Source organism: Equus przewalskii, chromosome 24 (genome assembly GCF_037783145.1).
Source record: "Equus przewalskii isolate Varuska chromosome 24, EquPr2, whole genome shotgun sequence".
Classification (NCBI taxonomy): domain Eukaryota; kingdom Metazoa; phylum Chordata; class Mammalia; order Perissodactyla; family Equidae; genus Equus; species Equus przewalskii.
Window position 1 is genome coordinate 20,720,149 of NC_091854.1, and position 16,124 is coordinate 20,736,272.

General features: G+C 36.7%; 1 protein-coding gene across 2 annotated transcripts in view; it reads left to right on the forward strand.

The window, feature by feature from the left end:
• Nucleotides 1-729: 729 nt before the first annotated feature.
• The window catches only part of PIGK (phosphatidylinositol glycan anchor biosynthesis class K), a 110,122-nt gene continuing 94,727 nt past the window's right edge, over nt 730-16,124 (forward strand). For both annotated transcript variants that reach the window (XM_070592031.1, XM_070592030.1), the window contains exons 1-3: nt 730-934; nt 4,316-4,369; nt 8,690-8,781. In XM_070592031.1, coding sequence (XP_070448132.1) covers nt 842-934; nt 4,316-4,369; nt 8,690-8,781 — 239 coding nt within the window. In that variant the 5' untranslated portion in view covers nt 730-841. The remainder of the gene's footprint in view (nt 935-4,315; nt 4,370-8,689; nt 8,782-16,124) is intronic.

Consider the following 16,124-nt stretch of genomic DNA (forward strand, 5'->3'; position numbering starts at 1 on the left):
TTGACCCAAGATTACTATTCCAGGAATATTATCCAGAGAAATTAAGTCAACAAATTTAAAAAGCCAAATGCCCAAAGATTCTCTCTACAATACTATCTTTATAGTAGAACTTAGAAAATTTGTATTGTTCGACAACGGGGCAATTACTTTGAGGCTTCAACAAGGGATGGAATTGCATGTTACTATTAAATATTAAAAACCGCAAGATTATAAAGCAGCATAAAGACATGTTTATATTATGCTAGATAGAAACCAGAATTTAAAATTTAGTACATATAATGAACGGAATGGAACGAATACACATGATCTTATTAAATCCTCAGACTCTCTAAGTTTTAGCTCCACAATTACAGAACAACAATCTAACTAATTTATCCTTGTTCGTACTTTTAATAAGTAATAGACTCTAAGCCTGTTAGTTGGAGCACCCCCCAATTTTCCATTTGAAATCCATCCAATTAACCACCTTTTTGTTCCCAAACGCTTGCTCTTCCCACCACATCATGCTTCGCATATTCAAAGAATGGGGAGCACTATGCAAAAAACGAAACAGCTTCTTAAACTTTATGGGATCACATGTTTTTCTCCCTCATCTTTCAAAAAAATTTTGGAACATTATATCTATTTCACAAAGCAAAAACTGAAGATGCAAACGATCAGGGACGTGCGCAAGCCTCACCCCAGCTAAGTAAATGCTCAAACGGCGTGCAAACGCTGACTTTTAAAGGCTGGGGAAGGGCGGGCCTCAAGCAGTTGGGGCTGGAGTCGCAAAAAAGCCTCCGCGCTGCTTTACGGCCCACGCCCCGCCCCTTCAGTTGCGGGAGAGCTGAAGCCGGCAAACATGGCCGCCAACTCGTTTCGGCCCCGGGTCGTGACTGCCCTGGCAGGGTTGTTGGCCTTGTCCTTTGGCAGCTTGGCCGATAGTCGGATCGAGGTAGGAGTCAGTCTTCTCTGAGCGACAGGGTGCTGGGAGGACAGCTGCTTGCGGCTGTGAGCGCCCAGCAGATGTCCTATACACGGCTGCGGGACGCCTCCTGGAGGTATCAGCCTTCGATGGGCTGACCAGGCTTTGGGAGGGTGTCAGCGGGGACGGCATAGGACAGTGTCGGTCTGTTTCAGCCTTCTAAAACGATGAATTAAAACTATCAACTCGTCGGAGGAAGGGGAGGACCTGACCCTTTGCTCCTACGTGTGTGCAGTGCTGGCAGGTGAAATGATAGCACAAGAGTGCAGGCCCTGCTTCCCTTCTGAACTGCATGCTCCCCTTTGGTCCAAGTCGGAGGGGTACGGCCCACAGGACGTTCTGACCCTTTTAAAGCTTTACTGTCCCCGTGTACTCTGATGATTCCTCAGTCCAGTTCTCCAGTCTGGATCTCTAGCGTCACTTTCAGGCCCGCGTGTCCGGCTGCCTAAGGGGCCCGGGATAGTCAGCACACAGTTGAAATCTTCTGCCTACCCAACCTCCTATGGGGTTGCTCCTAAGCCAGAAACCTGGGAGTTTGTAATAAACTCCGATCTTCATCCCACATTTTAATCATCCCTAAATTCTCTGTTCTGAACTCTTAAAATTGCTTTCACCTCTCCAGTTCCACTGGCTTCGTGCAGCCCTGGTCATTTCTTGCCTAGACTATTGCAATAACTTTATCTTGTTTCCCCCGGGCTTCCAAACTCCCTCACTCAGATCCTAGATTAGTCTTCATAAAATGTAAACGTGATTAGGTTATTCTTCTGATTGCATCCTTTAGATATTTTTCCTTTGCATACGGAATAAAGTCTAAACGTCATGATCTGGTCTCTGCCTACTTTTCCAGTCTTCATAGTCAAGCCCATTCTCCCCGCTGCCTCAGTGCCTTGAGCTTACACCAGGCCTTCAAACTTTTTGAATACACACCCCCATCAGTTAAAAAAGATATTGAGCATGCACTCTATTCATGAATTACTGCTAATTTAGATATCCAATATTTATAAAGCATTTTTTTAGATAGTGTAAAGATCACTAGAAGTTCTGCCATTTTCCTCCTTATTCTAGTGATTATCCTGTATACTTCATTTTGGATACCATTACTGTTTTTTGTAGTTACACAGTTGTGCTTTTTCATATTACTGTGTTTTATACCAGGCTTCCTCTGGCTGTTCACTTACTAAGACGTAGTAAAAGCATAACCTGCGTAGAACCTGTCCCTGTCCCTTACCTTTGCCCTTACTGTTGTGATTTGCGCACTTAACTAGCATAGTGCTCATCTCTTACAACCCATGTATGCTTTATACTATTATTCCATCGTCTTTCACTTTGAGGACAACAGCTCCCTAACTGGTCTGTCTCAATTCATTTTTTCTTCTAGTCTATTCTCCAAGCTGCAGCCTGAGTAACTTTTAAAAATACAGATGTGGTCACGTCACCCATATACGCCTTAAGGTTGCTTTAAGGCTAAAGAACAAAATCTTCATCATACCCACAAACAAGGCCCTGTGTACTTGGGCCCCTGCTTACACCTCCAGTTTTCTCTCAGACTTCTACTTATGCTAATCTTTCAGTTTAAACTCAAAACTTCAGTTTAAACTTCAGTTTAAAGCTCAAAACCTTTAAGCTCCCTCTGTCATTAGGGCCTGTGTTCCCTCTGTCTGGAATTATCTTCACTCCTCTTCATCTTTTGGATCCTAACCTAAATGTCACTTCTCTAGGCAAACCTTCCCTGACCCCTCTCCCAGAGATCAGGTTAGGTCCCCCTGTTATTCTCTTTCATAATACTGTGTATCTTACCTTTCTGAAATGTCTAGTTTGCACTTAACTGCTTAATGTGTGTCTATCAAATTGGATAGCAACCTCTTGGAAGGCGAGTACTATGATTATTTTTGCCTATCATTGTATTCTGAGCACTCAGGACAGTGACTGGCCCATGGTGCCCAGTGAATGTGATGGATGAATGAATGTTACATTGTAGTGTAATGTGTTTGCATGCTTGTCTTCTTTATTGAACTCTGGGGTTATTGAGAGAAAGTAACGTGCTTTTTAGTGATTTTTATGTCACTGTGCATACATGGTACCTGGCACATAATGGGTGCTCCATCAACTGTACATAGAATGAATGAGTAATTTTGCAGTGACTCTGTTGTCTAAACAATCACAAAAGAGATTTGCCATCTCAAAATTTTCACTAAAGTCTTAATGATGTAAGAATTTTGGAGCTGGAAGGTTCGTTAAGAGATTTTTGGGTCAACTGATTTTCTGCATGAGAAGAGTCAAGTCTAAAGAGCTAAATGACTTACCCCAATCTCACAGCCAGGTGAACGATAGGATCTGGGCTACAACCCAGATCTTCAAATTCCTAAACCAGTGCCTTATCCCTTATAGCATGTTGCTTTCTTTAGCCTTTAAGCAGCTGTTGAGAAAGGTTTAATAAATATATATATATATGTATGTATGTAACTATAAATATATGACACACATTTGAGTAGAATTTTTTATTTTACTTTCCCTGAAATTTTCTTGTCAGCTGAAACTTAAAACAGTTAACATTTGTTATGCAACTACTATGTTCCAGTCACCATTCCTACATTTCTGAGTCAGGTAACATACCATTTTATAGATGGAGAAATGTAGGCACAGAGAAGTTAAGCAGCTTTACTATGTTTATACAGCTAGTGAGTAACAGGGCCCAGATTTGGATCCAGGTGGTCTGACTGTTGTAATAATTAGTGCTGTTTGGGAGCAGATCTGAGGTCCTTATGATTTATATTCACTATTATTTTAATATATAATCAAAATCCTGTTCGTTAGGTGTCTGAACAGTATTGGATGCTGAGATTTTTAATGTTCCATGATGGCAAATATAATTCAGGTTTACTTTTATAGATTATTGATATGGTACATGACAGTATGTTAGAGAATGTGTTCAATCAAATTTATTGGTGAGTTGAAATAAAGTAATTGGAAGTACCCAGCACAGAGTAGGAACAAATATTGAATGAAATTTCAACAGGAAGAGTATTGTTATATGTAGAATCGAGACATGAAATAAATCATCACAATTTGAAGACTGAGAGGAAAATTAGAGGGAAATAGGAAAAGCTGGCTGTGTTTGAGATAAAATGTTTAAAAACAAACAGCCCCCCCCCCCAATCATCCCTCCCGGCAAAAAATAAAACTATTTTGTCCTTCATAAGATCAAATACTAGAAATTTTATAAACTTGCATAATGATGACTTACTGTTATTACAGCTCTAAAAACTCCATGAATCATAGCTGTCCTTTATTGATCTTTATTCGGGGAAATGCAGCTTTTCCTTCTAATCTCTGCTATTATTTGACTGATAGGATCAAGCAGAACAGTTCTTTAGAAGTGGCCATACAAACAACTGGGCTGTTTTGGTAAGTGTATTCTATGAAGGTATACCTTGCTGTTCACTTTAGATGTGTCTGAGAAATTGTGTATGAATCAGATTTTTGAAAATAAAATTTTTCTTATATCTTATAACAGAAATCCTTTATTTCGATTTGGCTATATTTTAAATCGACTACATCAACTAATAATATTTTTTGCCTTCAGTATATCTGGGTAAATAAATATAAGAATAAACTAGGGATGCTGTTGTTAAGGAAGCATTTTATAAAATGTAGCATTATTTTAATGATGGAAACTAGTAATTGTATTTCTTACCTATAATATTAGTTTATAGATACTTTCCACTCAGGCTACTTTATTTTTATTTTTTTAATTGTTTTTTTCTGTTAACAAAAATGATCATTGTAGAAAATTCAAATTATGCAGAAAAGTTTACAAGAAGACAGGTTAATTTTACGTTATGTGAATTTCACCTCAGTTTAAAAAAAGGAAAACAATCCTGAAGTCCCATGTGCCAGGATCAAGATTTTGATGAACATTCTTCTGACCTTATCTCTTTTCGTATATAAGCATAAAATATATGATTTTATATAACTGGGATCATATTATATCTGCTATTTTGCAACCTCATAGCAGTATAGCTTCAGGATCTTTCCCTGCCAGTACATATGGGGATACATGATCATTTCCAAAGGCTGTATTGTTTTCTATTTGATGAATGTATCATAATCTCCAGTTCATTGGTATTTAGATTCTAAATTTTTCATAATTTTAACAGGGCTGTGTTGGACATCCTTGTACATACATGTTTGTGAACCTGGCTGATTTTCTTTTTAGGATAAATTCTTAGGCATAAGGCTGTGAAGTCACAGAGCATAATTGTCCTCCAGAAATGCTGTACCTCTTTTTCTAATCTCAAGTCTACTGTGTATTAACTTTTATCTTTTCTTTTTGACGGCTGGGCAACAAATTAAATTTTGTTTTAATTTGCGTTGTTTTGATTCTTAGTGAGGTTTGCTTATTGGCCCATTTTCTTTCTTTTACCTTTTTTTCTTTGTGTGAATTACCATCTTTAATTTATCTGGATTCACAAATTTGTATTTTTAATTCACCAAATAGAATACATGTAATCAATTTTGTTTTTCCTGTGCTTAGAAAGTGTTTGGATAATGGTTTTGCTACTGGGGATTCATTTAATGACATTTGCATGATTAGAAGATACAATAAATTTGACTTAATGAAAAAAATATGTAAAAGGATTGACTGGAAGGAAGGATTAGGAAATAAAGAGGCAAGAAAGGAAGCTGATTTTGTGAAAAATGAAGGGAGCAAAGAATGTACATTGTTTCAAAGCCAGTAACTTGTGTTGGAAAAGGAGGAAAACTGGGAAACACAAATTGTAAGAATACAATGGAAATGTAAAGGAGATGGGTAGAGGAATTCAACTAAAAGTACAGAACAAACATATAAGACTGTAATTAACTTTACGAAGGCCAAAGGAAGATTGTCTGAATGTTTGAGGCCTTGTAAGTTTATTTGGAATAGTTTTATAGAAGTATGTAATTATCTACAGGTTTCTAGAAGTAAATAAAGAGTGATTACAGTTGCTATACATATTTGTATTAAATAAAATTTTATTATCATTAAATTGGACAGTAAAATATCAGTTCATGGCTCATTTTCTTGTTCTCCAGAAAAGAGCACCTCTATATGCTACCCCTCACAAGAGATTTTATGAGGGAATTGAACAAAAGTTGCATAAGATAAGGAGACAGGTTTTCAAAGACCACTTAAAAGTGGGGAAAACTGTCAGGAGGCAGGCCGTGATCCGCCAATTTGAGAGGATAACTTGCTCTGCAGGAAACCGAGGGCTCTTCCATGATTAGTCTCTCCATGGAATTCTTGGAAGAGGGAATAACTGCCTCTGTGCAGACAACTAATTGCTACAGGGCTCATCCTTGAGTGTAAGAGCCTCTTAGCTTCTACTTCACACGCATCAAAGGCTTCCTTGTTCTGGGAAACCTGTGACTAAGCCGCTCTCCGGTCTCAGTAACCTGGGTCTCAGAGGAGAATAGAGGGTGAAAAAGAATTATTACTGAGCATTTCACAACTGCAGTTTTCATATTTTGTGCATATTTTACACATTAACTCAGACTTAGTATAGTGAGACTTCAATAAATTGTACTTTCTTAAATGGAAAATTATGAAATTTGACCAGGGCCAAGTTGAAAGTACTAAACATGCATTTCTTTCAATGTTATGTAGTTCAGATTTAAAAAATATATTTATTTTTTCCCTCCCACTTTGACTTAATTTGTTTTTAGTCTTGACTAGATGATCACAGGTAAATAAGATGCCCCTTTGCTTTTGTGATATGACTGAAAAAACTTTTCCCACCAGAGGGAGGTAGAAGGAAAATTAGATTCCATTTAGTCTCAGGATCTGCTTTGAAACAAACATATTTGCATCTGTTTAATAAAAAATGTTATAAAGATAATCCATACTCATAGTTAAAAAGAAGTACAATGAGGAGGGGTGTAAACTGGGAAGTTATTGCACCCCTCTTTGACTCTTTTTTTATTCTCTATAATCTCTATTATCAGTTTCTTGTGTATCCTTTCAGAAATTTCAAATGCATACGATCAGATTTGTGTCTTCCTATCCCTCCTTTTAAAAAGACTAATGGATCATATTCTTTTATAACTTGTTTTTTTTGGTATTCCATTCAGTGACTATGTAATAATTTATATTAGGTTGATATTTTCTGGTCCCTTCTTTTTTCCTACCTTAATTTCATGTCTAGTAAACTGCTGGTGAAAATGAGGGCAGTTTCTTAGGTTTATGCTCATTGAATACTATAATAGATGAGAAGTCCTTTTGGATATGGTAAAGTGTACTGAATATACTGGTTTTTATTTTGACTAATTCAGATATAAATTATATTATTTTTGCTCAAGTTAGGGAACCTGTAGATTCTTTGCTACTTATGGGTAGTGATTTTGTTTCTTGCTTTTTGGTTTTGATTTTTGCTAATATAGGCAGCATTATAGTGAAAATCCTTGAATACATATTTTTGCATATTTCTATGAGCTAAATCAAAAGATAAGTGCATTTTCAAACTTGATATATGTTGCAGAGTACCCTCTTAGAAGGTTCATATTAGTTTACCTTCCCATCATTAGGATATGAGTATTCATTTCCCCACACCTTTATCAAAACCATCAGTTGTCAGACTTTTGAATACATACCAATTCGATTTGTATTTTTTAAATTATGACAGAAGTTGAGCGTCTTTAGGAGTTTTATCTTCCATTTTTAATACTTTGTTATGAAATGCTTGCTCTCATTCTTTGCCCATTTTTCAAAATAGGATTGTTCATATTTTTCTTCTTGAGTTATAATTATTTCAAGTTTTTCGTTTCAGTTAGGATTTTATGGTATTTTGACATATGGAGTTTTACATTTTTATGTAGTCAAAAATTTTAGTCTTTTTAAAATTGGATTCCAGTTGAAAATTCATTTTAATAAAATAATCTTGTGGTTGCTTGCTGTCTGCGGAGGCAAGAACATGTATGCTCGTCTGGAAACTGTCGTTCACCTGCTCTCAGCAGAGGCGCGTGATGGGAGTGAGGAGGGTGTTGAGTAGGTCTATGACCAGCTGACCCCAGGCTCAGTTGCTTCCTTTGCAATGGGTTCTCAAGAGTCTGACCTTTGAGGCATGGCGTTAGATTTTCCCAGTACCTTTGATATCATTTTTAGGAATCTACTTTCTTTTTTTTTTAAAGTGTAAAACTTGTTTGAATTGTTTCTAGTGTTCTGTTGAGTTCAATAGTTTCATTATAGTGTATTCTCTTATGTGCATATAAAACTGTTTAGTGTGTTATGCTTTAGTCTCTATCTTCCATTTTTCACAACTAAAATTAGGAAGCAATCCAGACTGAAAGGAATATTATATAATTCAAGGTAGCTAATTTTCTTTTCAGTTCTGTGAAGAGATTATGGGCATCGACTTTGATTCTAAAGAGTTTAATCTTTTAGAAATAGGCATTATAGAGTCACATAAATTGAGAGTAACTAAGTTGGTTTAGTATTTTATTAAGTTCTCCAAAGATTTGTTTTCTCTTAAGCTAAAAGGTCTTTTTATTTAATACCAATTATGAAAGACCTCTCTCTAAAGGTTTTATTGGTTTTATTGACAATTCTTTGTGTGCTTTGCTGTTTCTAAACCTGAATTATGATATACTCTTTCTTTAGGCATCTCTGTTTCCTACTTAAAGAGAAATAGTTCTGTAACTCTGTGGCTTATTTTGGTTAATAAAAATAATATATTTGTTTTAATACTTTAGGTGTGTACATCCCGATTCTGGTTTAACTATCGACATGTTGCAAATACTCTTTCTGTTTATAGAAGTGTCAAGAGGCTAGGTATTCCTGACAGGTAAGAATTCTAAATAAAGCTTAACTCTGAACCTCAGTAAAAATCACCCTTAGATGATTGTTATTATATTTGTATTTTTGTATTGCTTTTTAAAATGTAAAGAAACCAATCGTGTATAAAGTAGCTGTTACTTAAGATCATAATGGCAAATTATATGAAACAACAATCAATACTAAGGGAAAAAGATTTGATATAAAGTATAATTGTTTGGTATCTTTCATTTAATTATTAAATGCCTCATTCTGGGTTTTTAATTGCAGGCAACAGAAGGCAATTCTGACTGATTCAAGTAGAAAAGGAATTTACTGAAAGCATATTGATTAGTTCACCAAATTGCTGGGAAGCCTGTAGCCTTAAATAGTCAGGAAAAAGGACGAGTTAGCAGAGAAGACATATCTAAAAATCATGGCGTAAACCGGTGTAGTGCCGACGATGCAGCTTCAAACTGCTGAGGGCTGCACGCGGCCGCTGCATAGTGCTGCCCTTGGCTTTGGAAACTTAGTGTTGCGACTGTTGCCTGCTGCCAAAATCCAGCCTTTGCCGTCCCAGCTTCTTACTGTCTCTAGCTCTTAATTTAGAGTCCTTGGTGGGAATGTCATGTTGGCAGAGTGTAGATTAAGTGCCATGTCCATGCTGCAAAAGTGACAGGAGGAATTACTGTGTGGTGTTGTCAGCTTCTATATAGGGGGTAGGCTTTGCTTTCCATGAAGACTCACAAGGTGGGATATTTCCTAATTACATGAGGGAGTTCAGGTACTAGGCAGAACCCCCACAACTCCACCCGCAGATGGAATCCTCTACATTTGGTTTGTCAGAGATGATCAGTTTTTGCTACTCTCCAAGCAGTTCTAGAAGAAACTGCAGTGAATTCGGTTACTTAGGTTTGATTTATTTAGTCCTGTGTTCCTCTCTACCTACGAGGCAGTGTGGAAAGAGCTTTGCAGTCAGATGGATCTGAATTTGAAATTTGGGTTTAGTGGTGATTTTGGTTAAGTCACTTCACCATATGAAGCCTATTTCCTCAGCTAGTATGTGGTGAGAGTAGTACCTTCTTTGCAGGTTTCAGGCACTTGCAGTAAAATCAAAGAGAGGGGACGGCTCTCTGGCATAGTGGTTAAGTTAGCATGCTCTGCTTCAGTGGCCTAGGTTTGCAGGTTGGGATCCTGAGCACAGACCTGTGTACTGCTCATCAAGACATGCTGTGGTGGTGTCCCGCATACAAAGTAGAGGAAGATAGTCCCAGATGTTAGCTCAGCAACAATCTTCTCACAAAACCCCTCCCCCCCAAAAGCAATGAGAACCATGTATAAAGTGCTTCAGGAGCAGAAAGGAAGCAGTGAATGACTCAGGAAACAAAGTTATATCACATTTTATGTAAATAGAGCATTTTAACCTTGGAAGCTGACAAGAACTATAATTTAATTCTTATATTTCATCTGGAAATTAAGGCAACTTGATAATATTACCATTTTTAAAAAGTACATTAAATTAAATCTGAGAAAGGATGATTTGTTGTATCAAGTACACAGGTATTCCTGTAATTAGCCCATTATTATAATTTGTCAATTGGTTCTCCTCAAATAGGTCTGTGTGGTCAGTCTGGGTTTTAGCTGCTGGGGCATCTATACCCTGTGTGCTCCTCCAGGGGCTGATGTGCATGGTTTGTGAGGGTTTTCACTTTGGGAACTGGATCTTTGTCTGATCTGGAAGTCAGTAGGATATGTGTAAATGGTTTCAGTAAGACTTAGAGGGCCTTTTTAGAAATAGAATGTAACTATAGGATGTATTTTATAAATTATAATTAGTAGCTTTGTCCCTAGGTTTCTGAAGAATGTTCTTTAAAAGTTTATTCCTATTTCAAATGATTGCCTGTCTACACCTCTATTTATGAAGCCTTTGTTGGGGAGTGAACTGCAGATATGAACAGTTGAGGATTTAAAGCATTTGTTATTTAGTAAACAGAGAACAATAGAAAAGATTCTATTTGGCTTTTAGCCTATTATGGTGAATACTCCTCTTATTGGTGACTTGGCTGATTTTACTCCTACGTGAAATTAAATATAAAAATATAATTATAAGTAATTTTTAGTCAGAAAGTAACAAATTATTATGAAATAGTTTGGAAACTTAAAATCATTAATAACAGCTTTCAGTTTTAAAGCTTGAATTTCAAAATACAATTTGAATTTATTTTATACATTATGGAGCATTTTCAAGTTAAAACAATATTATCGTAACTTCTGTCATATTCCAGATATATATCCTGAGATAAATGATTGATCACTACATTAATAAAAATTATGTGTAGAGCTCTGCTTTTTTAAAAAATTTGTTTGCTTTTTTAAAGGAGCATTTTACCTGTGTTTTGAAATGCAAAGTATTTGCATTTAGTTTTCACGTATGCTTCAATAAGAAATTAGTTCATGTCACAAATCATTTACTAAAATCCGTGATACGGATGACTGCCTTTTCTTTTGGAAGTTCGAATCAATTCCATCAATCCTATTTGAAATGTCTTATCAGTTATGTCACTGCTCTTGTTTCTGATTTCTCTCTGATGTTCCGTCCGTGTTTCACACACTCCGTCCACCCGAGCTGTTCTCTCTGCCTGGAATGGTTGTCTCCAGTTCTGGCTCACTGCTACCTAAACCTGGCTGTGATTCTGAATCACTTGTGGTGCATGTTAAAAATACTGATTTCTTGGGCTCCACTCCTGGAGATTCGAATTCACTAGATCTGAAGTGAGGCCTAGGCGTCAGCTCTGTATGTGGTTCTGATGCACAATCAAGTTTAGGAGGTACAGCTTTAAGTTTTATCTGATCTTCCAAATTCACCTTATTCTGATACTTCTTCAACAAAGCATTTCCTGACCCCCTTTTTTGCTTCTACAGTGTCCTGTGTACACTTTGATTACAACATGATTTTACTAATTATAGTATGTCTCCTTCATTAGGTTGTAAATGCCTTGAAAGGAACAAGGATTATATTTCATTTCATTTTATACTACCAGCATCTAGCACAGTGGCTGGCACATAGTAGGTGCTCAGTAGGTATTGAATAAATGAACATGTGACTTAGAAATACTTAGTCAGTCAGGCAAGGCAAATACAATTTTTTACTTTAAAAGTAAAAACATTTTTATCTCCTAAATTGTAGTATTCTCGTTTTTAGCAAATGCGAATCTGGTATAAAAGAAATTTTAATAAATAGGTTGCCAGAATTCTATAATACTGTTTCAAAATATTGACTCAGGGAAATGTGATTTTAGTGATTATGGAGGAAAATAAAAAGTCATGCTCATAAGGTCTTCATATTACCCACCAGCTTGACTGTTACTGTTTTCATACCTAAGTTCCATGGAAAACAGATGCCTTCCACTCTGTAACCATGCTTTCTATAACCTGACCCACTCTCAGAAATTTTGTGTTTATTTGCCTGGTTTTAGTTGCTTGAAACATTTCACTATTTTTAGGAGATTTTCTGCCCTCAAATAATTGTTTTGGACTAAATCCCAGTTTCACTACCTCCAGTGGGCTTAATATGCTTAAGATGAGAGAGAAGAGGCCTCCGCAGGGTTAACTTCTGAAGGCAGTATGTGAAGCAAAAATTGAGCCAAAATTATTCTTGAAAGTTTCTTAAATAGCACGTAAAGTATGGGATAATATTGTCTTTCATCAAGTCTAACACTGCCAGTTTTTTCTCCCGGGCTAGAGCAGATTACTGTTTTCTTATGCTTTGGTGGAACGCTTGATAAAGTGGTTTACTTAGGAGTAGGGAACATGTTATATGAAAAAAATATACATCTTTAACACTAGAATTGTGATGTACATGCTGTGAGAGGCACGTGGGAATTGAGACTGACTGAGGGAGTGTAGAATCATAGTTCCCATCTCATGGTTACTTTGGGGAATAAATGCATTGAGTATTAGGGTGGTGAGATGGTCTCTCCTCTTTTCCTCCTTTTTTTTTTTTGACTGAGTTTGTAAGATTGTTATGGAGTTAAATGTGTGTTTATTCTTAAAATATGATTTAGCTCTATTACAAGTTGGGTGGATGTGAGTTTTTGTAATGATCCCTGTCTGATAAACTATTTCTATAGTTAAATCCAGCAGCTTTTCTGACTGTTTTTTCCCCCTTACTCTATATTTTAATCATTATGAGATTAATACTCCTAATTTAAACCTGTTATTCTTCATCTCCTCTTATTCATAATCTCTTAGTGTACGTAAAGTAAAATTCAAATCCCTTATGCTGGTACTCAGGGCTTTTGCAGTGTGGTTCCGAATCTGATATTCTGATCATTTAATTTCAATTTCTTATGCTCCAGCCGGTTCCTTCTTATGAGTCCCTGCATTGTCCTCTGTCGTTTCCTTCTACCAGTCCTTCCACCTGTAGTTCTTTCCTTCCTAGTTTTCCTCTGCCCAAATTAAATTCATGCAATCCTAAAGCTTTCTTGGTCCTTCTTGCAGAAATAATGCTTATTTATACTTCTATCATGGCACTTTTTGTGGTATTGATCTTATTTCTTCCAGGCTGGTTCTGATAGTGTGTTTGTATTCCTCACAGTGCATTCTTTGGTATATTGTGCAGAGTTGAATGAATGAATGAATGAATAGTATACTAGCAACCCTCAGCTAAGTGGAACCTGATTGGTCTAGTCTAGAAAGGAAATATTTATGAATACTGCTTATTTATATTCTTTTCAAATCTTGTTTCTCAAACCACGCTGAGCTAAAAGTACTCTATAGTTGATTTTATAATCTATTTCCTAACTTCTGCTTTCGGGATCCATGGGTGGGGTGACCGCACCAGAGAACTTCAAATTAATTTCTTTCTATCAGATAGAAGTTCATAAGAGTCTTGCCTAAGACAAGTTAGCATCAACTTTACTTATTCTCTGTCTTCCTACTATTTCAGTTCCCTTGGGATGCACTTTTTTTTGGGTCCCTTGTCTCTTTTAATTTCTTTCTCAAGTAGTAAATTTTAGAATTAGAAATGTGAATTCTGGTAATGTTTCTGTAAATCAGAAAGGAAAAAAGTCATTAATTGCCTGTAGTTATTTTTTAATTTTTTTTTTAGCGAGAAAGATTGTCCCTGAGCTAACATCTTTGGCAGTCTTTCTCTATTTTGTGTGTGAGATGCTGCCACAGCATGGCTGGACGAGCAATGTGTAGGTCCACACCCAGGATCTGGGCCTGTAAACCCGGGACCACCAAAGCAGAGTGCACGAACTTAACTACTGCCCCACCGGACCAGGCCCTGCTTGTTGTTAGTGTTTTTAAAGTCACACTGGTAATATTTTTTAACTAACAATATTTGGTAATAATATTTTGACTCTTGCTCTTTATGCTGCCATGGATTAGATCTCATACATAAGAAGGCATTGTTTAATTAAGGTGAAGAATTAGTAAGATATTTCAGAAATTTTCTTGTATAATTTCTCATTAAATACAGGAAAGGGCATGGTTATTGTGGTTCTTTTTTTTAGTGATGCAAGACATCTTTTTTTTTATGTACATCATATTTTGAATTCTGTGTATGTTACATCATGTTCAGTGCACTAATTATAGTGCATCCCCTCACATGTGAGCCTAATCACCCCTTTTGCCCTCTCCCTTTCCCCCTTCCCCAGTGGTAACCACCAGTCCAATCTCCAATGCTGTGTGGTTTGTTTTTGGCGTTTTTATCTTCTACTTATGAGTGAGATCATATGGTATTTGACTTTCTCCCTCTGACTTATTTCACTCAGCATAATACCCTCAAGGTCCATCCATGTTGTCACAAATGGCCGGATTTCATCATTTCTTATGGCTGAGTAGTAGTCCATCATGTATAAATACCACATCTTCTTTATCCATTCTTTCCTTGATGGGCACCTAGGTTGCTTCCAAGTCTTGGCTATTGTGTACAATGCCACAATGAACATAGGAGTGCAAGTATCTTTATGCCTTTGTGTTTTCAAATTTTTGGATGAATACCCAGCAGTGGGATAGCTGGATCATATGGTAGATCTATCCTTAATTTTCTGAGGGTACTCCATACTGCTTTCCATAGTGGCTGCACCAGTTTGCACTGCCACCAGCAGTGAACAAGGGTTCCCTTCTCTCCACACCCTCTCCAACATTTGTCGTTTCCTGTCTTGTTAATTATAGCCATTCTGACAGGAGTGAGGTGATACCTCATTGTAGTTTTGATTTGCATTTCCCTGATAGCTAATGATGTTGAGCATCTTTTTATATGGCTGTTGGCCATCTGTATATCTTCTTTGGAGTAATCTCTGTTCAGATCTTTTGCCCAGTTTCTAATTGGGTTCTTGGTTTTTTTGTTGTTGAGCTGTATGAGTTCTTTGTATATTTTGGATATTAACCCCTTATCTGATATACGGTTTGCAAATATCTTCTCCCAATTGTTAGGTTGTTTTTTCATTTTGTTGATGGTTTCCTTTGCTGTGCAGAAGCTTTTTAGTTTGATGTAGTCCCCTTTGTTTGTTTTTTCTTTTGTTTCCCTTGCCCGGTCAGACATGGCACTTGAAAATATGCTGCTCAGACCAATGTCATAGAGCATACTGCCTATGTTTTCTTCTAGAAGTCTCATGGTTTCAAGTCTTACATTCAAGTCTTTAATCCATTTTGAGTTTATATTTGTGCACGGTGTAAGGGAACGGTCTACTTTCATTCTTTTGCATGTGGCTGTCCAGTTTTCCCAACACCATTTATTGAAGAGACTCTCCTTTCTCCATCATATGCTCTTGGCTCCCTTGTCGAATATTAGCTGTCCATAAACGTGTGGGTTTACTTCTGGGCTCTCAATTTTGTTCCCTTGACCTCTGTGTCTGTTTTTGTGCCAGTACCATGCTGTTTTGGTTACTATGGCTTTGTAGTATAATTTGAAATCAGGGAGTGTGATACCTCCAGCTTTATTCTTTTTTCTCAGGAATCCTTTGGCTATTCGGGGTCTTTTATTGTTCCATATAAATTTTAGGATTCTTTGTTCTATTTCTATAAAAAATGTTGTTGGAACTTTGATAGGGATTGCATTGAATCTGTAGATTGCTTTAGGAAGTATGGACATTTTAACAATGTTAATTCTTCCAATCCAAGAACATGGAATATCTTTCCATTTCTTCGTGTCTTCTTCGATTTCTTTCAACAATGTTTTATAGTTTTTGGTGTACAGATCTTTCACCTCTTTTGCTAAGTTTATTCCTAGGTATTTTATTCTTTTTGTTGCAATTGTACATGGGATTGTATTCTTAATTTCTCTTTCTGCTACTTTGTTGTTAGTGTATAGAAACACAACGGATTTTTGTACATTGATTTTGTATCCCGCAACCTGACTGTATT